General features: G+C 46.3%; 1 protein-coding gene across 1 annotated transcript in view; it reads left to right on the forward strand.

The window, feature by feature from the left end:
- lama1 (laminin, alpha 1) overlaps window positions 1–13,290 on the forward strand; it is a 290,652-nt gene that overhangs the window by 96,009 nt on the left and 181,353 nt on the right. The window contains exon 4 of the mRNA XM_043687534.1: window positions 3,912–4,154. Coding sequence (XP_043543469.1) covers window positions 3,912–4,154 — 243 coding nt within the window. The remainder of the gene's footprint in view (window positions 1–3,911; window positions 4,155–13,290) is intronic.

The following is a 13,290-nucleotide window of genomic DNA, read 5'->3' on the forward strand; positions in this document are numbered from 1 at the left end:
TCACTTTCCAATTTTGGTGTCATCTGCAAACTTACTAACTATATCTCCTATGTTCACATCCAAATCATTTACATGAGTGACAAAAAGCAGTGGACCCAGCACCAATTGTCTGAGGCTACTGTATCTGAAATGCGCTCACATAAGAAGACTTTTCTGAGTTTTTTTTTAGATTAGATTAGATTACATTACAGTGTGGAAACAGGCCCTTCGGCCCAACAAGTCCACACCGACCCGCTGAAGCGAAACCCACCCATACCCCTACATTTACCCCTTACCTAACACTACGGGCAATTTAGTATGGCCAATTCACCTGGCCCTGCACATCTTTGTGACTGTGGGAGGAAACCGGAGCACCCGGAGCAAACCCACGCAGACACGGGGAGAATGTGCAAACTCCACACAGTCAGTCGCCTGAGGCGGGAATTGAACCCGGGTCTCTGGCGCTGTGAGGCAGCAGTGCTAACCACTGTGCCACCGTGCCGCTTCTGTGATGTTTCCTTTTATAATGGATTTCATAGTGATTTGTACCTGCCAGAGGAAACATCACAGAAGCGCTTCACAGGAGGCTCCCCAGCACTGAGGATGTCACCTAGACAGGGGACGAAACGTCTGCAACACAAATTCCCAGCTCGGCGAACAGAACCACAACAATGATGATAATAGTGGCTCTTCCTTCTCTTGGCCATTAATCTGATAATAAATGTAATTGTCCATCATTTCTTGCATGCAGTTTGAGATCCTTGACCACATTATTGACAGTCAAGCCTGCGCATGACACTTGCTAATGTTCAACATAATTAGGGTGAAGTGTCTGAAGAATTTCAAGTGTAAGAGCCCACTGTGTTGCTAATCTCTGTTTGAAGACTGGTAACTCATTGATAACAGTAAGATATCAATACAACTCTGAGTGCTACCATTATTTTGGTTAGCCTTTCAAACAGCATTTCCTTCCCTGGATGCATTCTTCATATACTTTCCATCTCCACCTCTATCAGAATCCTGCTGTCTTTTCCACCATCACCATATTTTATTGTGTGCGGAGGCCTCATTAACTTTAATTTCCTCAGAAATGCATCTTGAGTCTAAACTCCATTAAAATTCTTTTGTTTACAGTGTGGTAAAAACAGGCATTTTGTCAGTTTCTAGTTGAGCTTCCTGATCAATGTGTCACTGACATGACTATTAAATCATTAAATATCATCATCACACATTTTGCAGATGTCGCATTACTGTATTCACCTATTGTCATTTTTTTCTTGTATTTACAGGAGATTTCCCTCCTGTAAACGTGCACTGAGACCCAGTGAAAAGCTTTGTCTTGTGAGCAATACAGGCAGATCACAGAGTTAAGTAGCATAGATAGTAAGTAATAGGTAAACAGCGGCAAAAACAAAAACACAGGTACAGGTGAATGTTAAGAGTTTGTGAGTCCATTCAGTATTCTAACAACAGTAGGTTGGAAACTGTTTCGAAACCGACAGGTGCGTGTGTTCAGGCTTCTGTACCTTCTCCTCGATGGTGGAGGTTGTAGAAAAACATTGCCAGGGTAGGATGGATCTTTGAGAATGCAGGCGGCCTTTCCTTGACAGCGGGCCTGGTAGATGGATTCTATAGACGGGAGGTTGGCCTTTGTGATTGTCCGGGCCGAGTTCACCACTCTCTGTAACCGTCTCTGATCTTGAATGTACCATACCAGGTAGTGATACATCCGACAGAATGCTCTCGATGGTGCATCAATAAAAGTTGGCAAGGGTATTCATCGTCATGCCAAATTTTCTCAGCTCCCTGAAGAAGAAAAGAGGTTGTTGGGCCTTTATAAACCAGTGCATCCACATGAAGAGTCCAAGAAAGCTTATTGTTGATGACCACTCCCAGGCGCTTGACACTCTCCACTCGTTCCACCTCTGTGCTGTTAATGTGTAGGGGAGCATGAGTAACATCCCACCAAAAGTCAATAATGAGTTCCTTGGTTTTGCTGGCATTGAGAGCTAGGTTGTTCTCAGTGCAGCATTATTCCAGGTCTTCCACCTCCCGTCTGTAGTCTGTTTTGTCGCCATCTGAGATTTAACCGACTATGGTGGTGTCATCAGCAAACTTGTAAGTGGCATTAGTGTGGTATTTAGCGACGCAGTCATGAGTATACAGTCTGCACTAACAGAAAGGCAGGAGCTAATTTCAATCAAGCATTAGTTCAGCGTTAGTGTACCCTATGCCATATGCATCTCATGTGTAATAGTTATTTCACAGTACTGCCCAGTATGATGTGAATGTGCATTTAGATTGGTAGAAACCTAGCTCATTGAAAAAGTTCCAGGGTGAAAGATACAAAATTGTGATGACGAAACAATAAACAAGTAATCTTTTCCTGCCTGTGGGATATGGGCACCAGGGACTCTGCCAACATTTGTTAACCACCTTTAATTGCCCTCGAGAAGGTAATGGTGAGCCACCCTCTTGAACTGCAGCAGTCCATGTGCTGTTGGTACACCCACAGTGCTGTTACGAAAGGGGTTTTGGGATTTTGACTCAGCAACACTGAAGAGTCAGTGATATGTTTTCAAGTCAGGGTGGTGAGTGGAGGGGAACTTGCAGGTGCAGGTATTCCTATGTGTCTGCTGCCCCTATTCCTCTTAGTGGTACAGGTCATGGGTTTGAAAAATGCTATCAGAGGAACCTTCATGAGCTGCCGCAATGTGTTTTGTTGATGGTGTTATGGCACCCTGAATTCTTTGTGAAGGGATTGAACAATGAAGGTGGTAGATGTGGTAAAAACCACGCAGGCTACTTTATCCTAGATGATGCTGAGTTTGTTGAGTGTTATTGGAGCTGCACTCACGCAGCAAGTTGAGAATATTCCATCACACTGCTGACTTGTGCTTTGTAGATGGTGGGCAGGCTTTGCGGGAGTCAGGAGCTGAGTTAAAGAGTTGCTTATCTCAGTTGGATTAGATTAGATTAGTTTATATTCCCAACATTATGAAAACAGGCCCTTCAGCCAACAAGTCCACACCGAACCTCCAAAGAATAACCCACCCAGACCCATTCCCCTACCCTAAGTTTACCCCTGACTAATGCACCTAACACTATGGGCAGTTTATCATGGCCAATTCACCTGACCTGCACATGTTTGGATGGATGGCTGGTTTGGAAAATAAAGCATTGCCAACAGTGAGGTTATCATGAAGATCCCACCTTCTCAACCTTGTGTGAGGTGTGGTGGTCATCAGGTTATACTCATCACCAGCTCCCTCTTTCTCTAATGAGAAAGGCTACTACTGTTTGTTACATCGAACCAGTCTGTGACCTGCTCTTGTAATCCATATATTAATAGTCCAATTCCGTTTCTGGTCAATGATGATATTGTTAGCAGGGTCTTATAATTCATATCCGAGTTATAGCCAATCAGTGAAATAAAAATAAGAAAGAATAGAAAACAGAACATTTCAATATAAAAGTGAGCACAACATTAGCAAAATGCAGGTCTGTTTAATTTCTAGAATAAAGCTACACCACTGTGCATTTATTATTAAAATCCAAGGATCCTGTGTTGTCAGCTTGAGTTCCTTAAACTGTCAATCATTTACGTACTGTTTAAGAGTTTTATAAAATGGGGGAATGAGTTTCCTTGTCTGATCGTTCTTTACCTTAATTACGGATTGATATCTCTTCTTGATTCCATCATGTTCACTTTGTGGCTGCTTTTTAATGTTAAAATTGTTGGATAAATAACTTCTGCCATTGCAGATGCGGCCAACAAATGATAAAGCTGCGCATTTTCCAAATAATGCAACTTTTCAAATATTTTTGCATTTTTAAAACAAAATTACTGGGCAACCAGGTGTTTTGCAGGCATTTATAAATGAGAGCCTTGGTGTGTTTAATGTCCAGCTCTGTCGCCTTGTTTTCTTCAGGTATTTCAAGTAGCCTATGTCATCATTAAGGCAGCAAACTCTCCTCGGCCTGGGAACTGGGTGTTGGAACGCTCCATTGATGGTGTGGAGTTCACACCCTGGCAGTACTACGCCACAAGTGATACCGAGTGCCTGACCCGTTACAACATCGCACCTCGGATCGGACCACCAACCTACAAGAGGGATGATGAAGTGATCTGCACATCTTACTATTCCAGACTCGTCCCGCTAGAGCACGGAGAGGTAAATTCATCTTCAAGGAGCGTCTGACATTTTCTATTAAAAAAGTATCCCAGTTCCACTGCATTTGAATAGTTTATATGAGAAAGAAAATCAAGCTTCAGTAGGAGTGTGTTATAACACAGTTCAGTGATCTGTGAATTTGCTTTTAGCAAGGATATATCATGAGCTCTGAAGAATGTAAATCTTTATTTAAATCTTCATTTTGCTCTTTAAAAATGGCAATTTTCTTACTTGCACGGTTCAGCTGCTACTTTTTGGATTCCCCCCACACTTGATTCCAAATGCAAGTAAAATGATAGGCACTTATGTGAACCCCTTTGAATTTTATCACCAAACAGACCTGATCAATAATGGATATTACGTTGCTGTGATTTTACAATTTTGAAAAAAAATGAACTGTTGTTTGGTCTGTGTGAAAATTAGCTGCAAGTTAACAATAACGGCATTAAAAGAAGTCAAGGGAAAACTCTAACCCAGTCTACCCAGTGGAAACTCGGGCAGTGAAAATTGCTGAGGTTGTTATCTGCCCAGGAGCCACCTGGAAATGGTTTTGAAATCACACTGAAAACAGGAGGGGTCCTCACTCTATAATATCCGCATATTGATTCCTGATGCTTTTGCTGGAATCCAAATGCAGTTTTAACTTGGCAGCCGGAGTGGGAAACATCAATTTTGTGTTCCCAGCTCAGAGGAACGAGGCTGGAGGAAATTCAAACAGGGTAAGTTGTTTTTTTTAATTTTTCGGCTTTTCCTATTGTGTTAGGAGAAATCTCCTCTGCAGCTCTTTTCGAGGAATGCTCTCCCACCAATCGTAAAGCTCTTTCTCCCCTACTTTCTCAGTTTGGTCTGTAATCCCAGTCCCAGCACTTGCCTGTTGTCAAGATGGCTGCCTGAGTAGCAAGTCAGTTGGCAGCATTTCAATAAGATTGAGAGATTAAAATGCCTCAGGCCTCTCCCGCTCCCCATTGCTGATATGTTTGGTGGGAGGATTGTTGATAAAATAGGATGGGTGTGCAGATCATGACCAGCTAACCCAGCCACCATTTCCTCTCCTTAATATGGAGGTTGGTTGAGTACTGCAATGAACAGAATGGCACCCCTTTCTGAAGGGGTCATTGCCTGCACCATAATACCTTCCCAACAGGACTGGGTGAACTTTTTTTTTAAATAAAGTGTGAAATAGCAGAAAGAAAGTGGGTTAATGTCTTTGGATAGGATACATATTGGCATCACCCCTTTCCTGGAATAGATCCAATCCCCTCCTTTCCTACTCAGTTCCTATCCAAGCACACCATCCCAACAGCTTGCCTACCCCTTCCTTAGTTTGGATAAGCTCTCATTGCTGAAAATGTGTTGCTGGAAAAGCGCAGCAGGTCAGGCAGCATCCAAGGAGCAGGAGAATTGACGTTTCGGGCATGAGCCCTTCTTCGGGCTCATGCCCGAAACGTCGATTCTCCTACTCCTTGGATGCTGCCTGACCTGCTGCGCTTTTTCAGCAACACATTTTCAGCTCTGATCTCCAGCATCTGCAGTCCTCACTTTCTCCTAAGCTCTCATTGCCAATATCCCCAAATCCACTTGGTCACTGGATCCATGGCTGCCTTCCTTGTTGACCTACCTGCAGTACTGGCAATGCCCACTACCAAGCTCCGAGCACTGCTGAGGCTGCGAGCTCCTGCATCGAGGGGCAAACATCCCATTAGCACCAACCACAAAGTGTTATCGCTACAGGGAAGGCTTTTCTCGTGTGCCAGTTGGCTTCCGAATGACCTCTCGGGGGTGGTGAGAAATCTCCACGTCCCTGTGAAATACAGCCCAAGTTCAGTTTTCAACTCTCACCACCGCACACTCACCCAGAACAAACTTGGAGTTAAAACCTCATGTCCATGTTTCCATTTCTCTGTCGATCATGATGTAAAACAGCAAACTCAGCTGCACAAAGCCAGGAATGTTAACAAAAAGGACTGTTCACGGCTGGAATTCTGAGGAGATCATTTTTTTGGCATTGTTACAGTTCAGATCTGTAATTAAACTATACATCGCCTGCATTCCCAGTTGATTGTTCCTTGTTTAACTGAGTCTATTCATGTTGCTTCTTACTTGCCTGTGAAAGGCAGATGCATAATGCAGTGCTTTATTAAAATTACCATGGGCCTGAATGTAATACCAGCCTGTCTTTTATAAATACAAGTGATTATTCCCACCATGTAAATTGACCCTATGTTTTCCAACTGCTTCTGTGCGTGGTAAAAATTGAAGTTGAATAAATCGGCACCTAAATTAGTAGCTAAGAAAGAGATAATTTGCATTCCCTCCAGAATTGACAAAGGCGGATTTCGAGGTTTGTTTGCTACATTTCACTAATTTCACTGAAAAACAGGAAATTTGATTATAAAGTGTGAAATGTTACCTTATACCTTCAAAACTCAGGAATCAGAGGAGAATGTACTCTTTGGAGTGTAACTTCAAGGGAATTCCCTCAACGTTCAATCATAACTTTCACAGGAACTGTGTAGAAACAGCATTCCTCAAGCATTTAGAGGAATATGGGCCAAACGCAGGAAAATGAGACTAGTTTGAGGAAACTGGTCGGCATGGATGAACTGGGCGGAAGAGCCTGTTTCTATGCTGTCTGACTTTCTGTCTCCATGACATTTCTGTAAAGTTGTTGCAGCGATCAGGAACAGGTATTGGACCCTCATTTGAGTTGGACCTGACACCCTAAAGCCTTATCATTCAGGAAATAGGAAGAGGAGTAGACCATCCAGTCAGTGCTTGATTATTTGTTTACTTCTGCTCCATATATTTCTGTTAATCCATAACGTCTACCTCAAAAAACATCTTTAAAGCTGTCACAAAAATACAATTAAACCAGTGCCTCAGCGCCAGAGGAGAGATGTTTTGAAATTTCCACTGTTCGTGTCCTTGGTCTAGCTTCAGTAGACAATAGGTGCAGGAGTAGGCCATTTGGCCCTGCAAGCCAGCACCACCATTCATTATGATCATGGCTGATCTTCCACAATCAGTATCCTGTTCCTGCCTTATCCCCATAACCCTTGATTCTGCTATCTTGAAGAGCTTTATCCATCTCTTTCTTGAAAGTATCCAGAGACTTGGCCTCCATTGCCTTTTGGGGCAGAGCATTCCATAAATCACCACTCTGGGTGAGGAAGTTTCTCCTCAACTCTGTTCTAATTGGCCAACCCCTTACTTTTAAACTGTGTCCTCTGGTTCGGGACTCACCCATCAACAGAAACATGCTTCCTGCCTCCAGAGTGTCCAATCCTTTAATAATCTTATACGACTCAATCAGATCCCCTCTCAGCCTTCTAAACTCAAGTGTATACAAGCCCAGTCGCTCCAATCTTTCAACATATGATAGTCCCGCCATTCCGGAAATTGACCTCATGAACCTTTGCTGCACTCCCTCAATAGCCAGAATGTCTTTCCTCAAATTTGGAAACCAAAACTGCACACAATACTCCAGGTGCAGTCTCACCAGGGCCCTGTACAGCTGCAGAAGGGCTTCTTTGCTCCTATACTCAATTCCTCTTGTTATGAAGGCCAGCAAACCATTAGCTTTCTTCACTGCCTGCTGTACCTGCATGCTTGCTTTCATTGACTGATGCACAAGAACACCCAGATCTCATTGTACTTCCCCTTTACCTAACTTGATTCCATTTAGGTAGCAGTCTGCCTTCCTGTTCTTGCCACCAAAGTGGATAACTGGGAGGTTTTGTTTGTCCCTTGTTCTGGATTTCCCCACTTGGAGAAGCACCTTCTCTGAATCTACTCCATGTCAGAGTATTTGAATCTGACATCAAACATGATTCCTGCATAAACAATTTCTTGCAATCTCACAAGCGCTCTCCCTGGCCCCGATTGGTCACTGGAGCAGAGTGTCTCTACTGTGGTGACAATACTGGATGTCATGAATCCTGAACCTGAACCTGTCACCTTTCGTTTTTCTTGAGGTGAGCTTTATTACACACGTGCGTGTTCCCATCCATAGTAATTTCAATCACCATCTTCTAAAGCTGAAGTGAGATGCTGAAATCCCCACACTGTGGAACTCTGAATGTGGAGGTTACAGTCGATAAGAGCTGATCTGCTCTCAGTCCATTTCTCTTGGATAGCAAGAGCATCCTTTTGGAGTCTTGGGGTCCCCCCCCTACGGATCTGGCCAAGGGATCTCTTTGGAAAAATGGACTGAGGGAGCCTTGCCAAGAGATCAGCACTCTCCTCTCATACAGTATCAATATTGACTTCCCCTCAAGTTGGAATTCTTGCAAATTGTCCTGATGAGTCCAGTCCAAAGGTATGCAGGTTAGGTCGATTGGCCATGCAAAATTGCCCATCGTGTCCAGGGATATGCACGTTAGATGGATAAGCCATAGGAAATCCAGGGTTACAGGGATGGGTGGGGTGCTCTTTGGAGGGTTGGCATGGACTTGATGGACTGAATGGCCTGCAGTTGGGGATTCTGAGAGTGCGGGATGAATCGTTTCAACAAAATGTATCTTTTCTCAGCAATCTTCAACTTCTGTCATGCCGAATGGCTGTTTGTATCTCTTTATAGTTTTAAACATTTCAGTTACATCACCCAGTCTGAGGAAGGACATTTTTACTACTGAGGGAGTCCAGTGAAGGTTTGCCAGACTGACTCCCAGAATGGCAGGACTGACTATGAAGATAGACTGGATTGACTGGGCTTGTACTCATTAGAATTTAGAAGAATTGGGGGGTTTTCATAGAACCATATAAAGTCCTAGACAGGTTAGATGCAGGAAGAACGTTCCTGATGTTGGGGATTTCCAGAACTAAGGGTCCAGTCGAAGAATAAGGATAAGCCATTCAGGACTGAGATGAGGAAGAATTTTCTTCACTCAGAGTTGTGAACTTGTGGAATTCTTGATCGCAGAAAGCTGTTGGGGCCAATTTGTTAGATATATTCAAGAGTGAGCCAGACATGGCCTTTGTGGCTAAAGGAATCAAGGGGTATGGAGAGAAAGTGGAATGGGATACTGACATTGCATGATCAGATTGCATGGCTGTGCAGGCTCGAAGGGCCAAATAACCTCATCTTGCATCTATTTTCTATGTTTCTGTGTTTAAACCACTCAACCTTCCGTATCATGTGAATACAACAGCAGCTTTTGCAATTTGTTTCTCATAATTTAAGGATTTTCATTGCTTCCTGTCATTCAAATTCCAGCCTTACTTCACTAAACTTCACAACTACCTGATGAAGGAGCGTTGCTCCGTAAGCCAATGCTTCCAGTTAAACCTGTTGGAGTATAACCTGGTGCTGTGTGATTTTTAACTTTGTCCACCCCAGTCCAACACCGGCATCTCCAAATCATGAACATTGCAGTCAGGTTTTGATTTTTATTCCACAGCTATGAGCTGGCTTTTAGTGGCCTTCATACCTCAACAGTTTCTAGTCTCTCTCTCTCTCTCTCTTTTGGTTTGTCTGGAATGAAAAGTAGACCATTCATATTCCTCCAGCTTGAAGCACCTTTGGATGTGGACTGAGAAATGGCACTTTAAAATGCTGCAACCCTTCACGGTCTCCGCCATCATAGATCTCCTGGCCACAAAGGGCTGGAAGACATTGCAATACTCAGCTCATCCATATGTTGAAAGAACCTGCACAGAACAGCAGAGTCACCCACTAGATTGAATCACAATGAAATGTTCACCCCAACCCAAAATCTACTCAAGCAAAGGCTCAGAAAGCTACTAGGAGAAAGTGAGGACTGTCGATGTTGGAGATCAGAGCTGAAAATTTGTTGCTGGAAAAGCGCAGCAGGTCAGGCAGCATCCAAGGAACAGGAGAATCGACGTTTCGGGCATAAACAACGCATTTTCAGCTCAGAAAGCTACTGCCAAGCAAGAATATAAACTATAAGTTCGACAGTATATTCAGCATCATTTGTGTCTCCTCAGATACTGCAGCAGTCCAGGTTCAGTTGCAACAATACCCAGGCTGACAAGGAGCAAGTGGCATTTGCACCATACCAATGCCAGGTTATGACATCATCAATAAGGGACAAGCTAACCACCTTCCCTTTACATTCAGTGGTGTTACTATCATTAGATTCCCCCACTATCAACACCTTGGGGGTTACCATTGACCAGAAATGTAACTGGACTCACCACATTAACACAGTGGCTCCAAGAACAGGTCAGAGGCTAGGAATACTGCAGCGAGTAACTCACCTCCTGACTGCCCAGAGCCTTGTTCACCAGCTATAAAGCGAACCTGTGGGAGGTCAGGCCACATGGCGGCGGACTGCAAGGTCACGATCTGTCGGAACTGCAAGAAGGAGGGTCACCCGACCAAAGAATGCAAGGAGGAAAAGAACTGCAATCTGTGCGGGGAGGCGGGCCACGTGTACAGGGCCTGCCCAAGACGAGGGGCCGCCACCTACGCGCAGATGGCCGGAGGTGGGCCACAAAAGAAAGGCAAGGCACCGCAAACCGGCAAAGGAATGGTGTCTGGGGGCACGCAAAAGGAAGGACAGGCCGGAGCAGAGCAGATGACAGCTACCGGAGAGGGACAGCTGCCGAGCGAAGCTCCGACAGGGGAGGCGGAGGAGGAGGAGATGGAGAAGGGAAAGAAGGAGGCAGAGGAATGGACTGTGGTGCAAAACAAGAGGAGGAAAACCCACCCGCCACCAAGACCTCCCAGAAAAAGGGGAAAAGGCAGCTGCATGGGGAAGACACGGAAAGCTCTTCGGAGGGTGAGGACGAGCGTAAGGAGGGTCGTCACCAAAAGAAGAGGCAGAGCGCTGCGAGGAGAAAGGAGAGCAGCAACTGCCAACCAAGGGACGAACCTCCTGAGGAAATGGGAAACCACCACCCCCCACCAGGTGAAAGCCAGGAGGGCCCCACCGCCACACAGCTCCAGGTCACTGGGAGCAGCGACTCTCTGACAGCCCCGCTGTCAGATATATAAACAGACAGCGTGGACCCTGGTCGCGGCCCGATGACACCGAAGTGGGCAAATGGGCCGAGTAAGGAGCTGGACAGCTACCTCAGCCCTGCGAGGGTCCAGCAGTTCGTGTTCTACACGGGGATGCAGACAGCTACCCCAGAGGGGCAGGACCAGCGGCAATCGGACATGGGCAACCTTACAACTTGTTAACAAAATGGGGTTAAAAATTGCAACTATTAATGTGTGCAGCATAAAATCTGCTGCGCGCTGTGTTTCAACACTGGCCTTCCTGGCCAACGTGAAAGCCGATGTCCTGTTTCTGCAGGAGTGTGGGATACCGCACCTCAGCAGTTACAGGAGATGGTCGAGCTTGTGGGCCCATGGGCCGTCAGTGTGGTCGGGGGGCAACGATAACCACTCCTTGGGCCTGGGTATCCTGTTACGGGGAGGCAACTTCATCATCTCCGAGGTTAAGGAGGTGGTGGGCGGGCGCCTCCTCGTTGCTGATGTTACCTACAGAAACGCTCCCGTGAGACTAATCAATATGTACGCCCCAGCGAGTAAGAGGGAACGGTTGGCCGTCCTGCAACAGCTTCCACTGTTGCTGGCTACGTCCAGGCCGGTCATTCTGGCCGGAGACTTCAACTGTATCATCGATGCAGATGGACGATCGGCGGGGGGGACAGTAAACTGGACGCCACGTCCAGAGCCCTGATGGACACGGTCAAAGATGCCAAGCTGCACGACGCTCAAGGATAGATTACCTGTTTGTGTCCCGAACGCTCTCGGTCAGATCCACCGATGTCAAGCCGGTGTTCTTCTCTGACCACTGCCTCCTGCTGGCCGACTGTCACCTACAGGACGAGCAGTGGGCTGGAAAGGGAACGTGGAAGCTGAACACAAAGCTGTTGACCCTGGGAAACATCGAGGAGCTCAAGAGGGTCTACGCAGGTTGGAGAACCGTGAAGCCCCTCTTTGAGTCCCCAGCGGACTGGTGGGAAACAGTAAAAGGGAACATCAAGAGGTTCTTCATCCTCAAAGGTGTTCAGGAGGCGAGAGAGAGGCGGGGAAAACTGTACCAGCTCCAGGCAAGTACGCAGAACCTGCTCCTGCTGCAGACGTTGGGGGTCGATGTCACGGAGGACCTCAAGGAGGTCAAGGGCCAGCAAGCCTCGCTCTTTGCCTCGGAGGCCTCCAAAATAATCTTCCGGTCCAGAGTCCGCTCCATGGAGCAGGACGAGACATGCTCACGTTTCTTCTTCCAGAAGGTGCACAAAGAGAGCTCTGTGCTCAGCAGCCTGAAGGAAGAAGATGGCTCGGTAACGTCATCTCAGGCTGACATCATGAAGATCAGTAAATCCTTCTATGCCAGTCTGTATGACGCGAAGCCGACCAACAGCGCGGCCTCCCAGTCACTCCTGTCCTCTATCTCTGGACGAGCTGACCAAGGCCCTCGAGTCCTTCGAAAAGAATAAAACTCCCGGAAGCGACGGCTTACCGGTCGAGATCTATTCTGCTCTTTGGGACTTGATTGGCCGGGACCTGCTGGAGTATGCTTCGGGCAGGTACCATGAGTGAATCCATGAGGAAAAGCATCATCACCCTCATCTACAAGCAGAAGGGGGAGAGGGAGGAAATTAGAAATTGGAGACCAATCTCACTGTTAAACACAGACTACAAAATCTTGTCAAAGGTCATTGCCAACCGGGTCAGGTCTGCTCTGGGATCGGTGATTCACCCTGACCAAACCTGTGCTGTACTGGGCAGAAAGATCGCTGAGAGTCTCGCACTCCTCAGAGATACGATCGCCTACGTGCAGGACAGAGGAGTGGACACCTGCCTGATCAGCCTGGACCAGGAGAAAGCCTTTGACAGGATATCGCATACATATATGAGGGATGTCCTCTCCAAAATGGGCTTCGGGGAGGGAATCGCTAATTGGATCAGACTGCTCTACACCAACATTGTCAGTGCAGTCTCAATCAATGGGTGGGAATCAGATAGCTTCCCAGTCAGATCTGGAGTCATGCAGGGCTGCCCCCTCTCTCCTGCCTTGTTTGTGTGCTGCATAGAGCCATCTGCCGAGTCCATCAGGAAGGATGCGAACCTGAGAGGGGTGACTATTCCTGGCAGCGGGAGCCTGCAGGTTAAGGCCTCCCTGTACATGGATGACGCCGCCGTTTTCTGCTCGGATCC

The sequence above is a fragment of the Chiloscyllium plagiosum genome, chromosome 4, assembly GCF_004010195.1.
Source record: "Chiloscyllium plagiosum isolate BGI_BamShark_2017 chromosome 4, ASM401019v2, whole genome shotgun sequence".
Lineage (NCBI taxonomy): Eukaryota > Metazoa > Chordata > Chondrichthyes > Orectolobiformes > Hemiscylliidae > Chiloscyllium > Chiloscyllium plagiosum.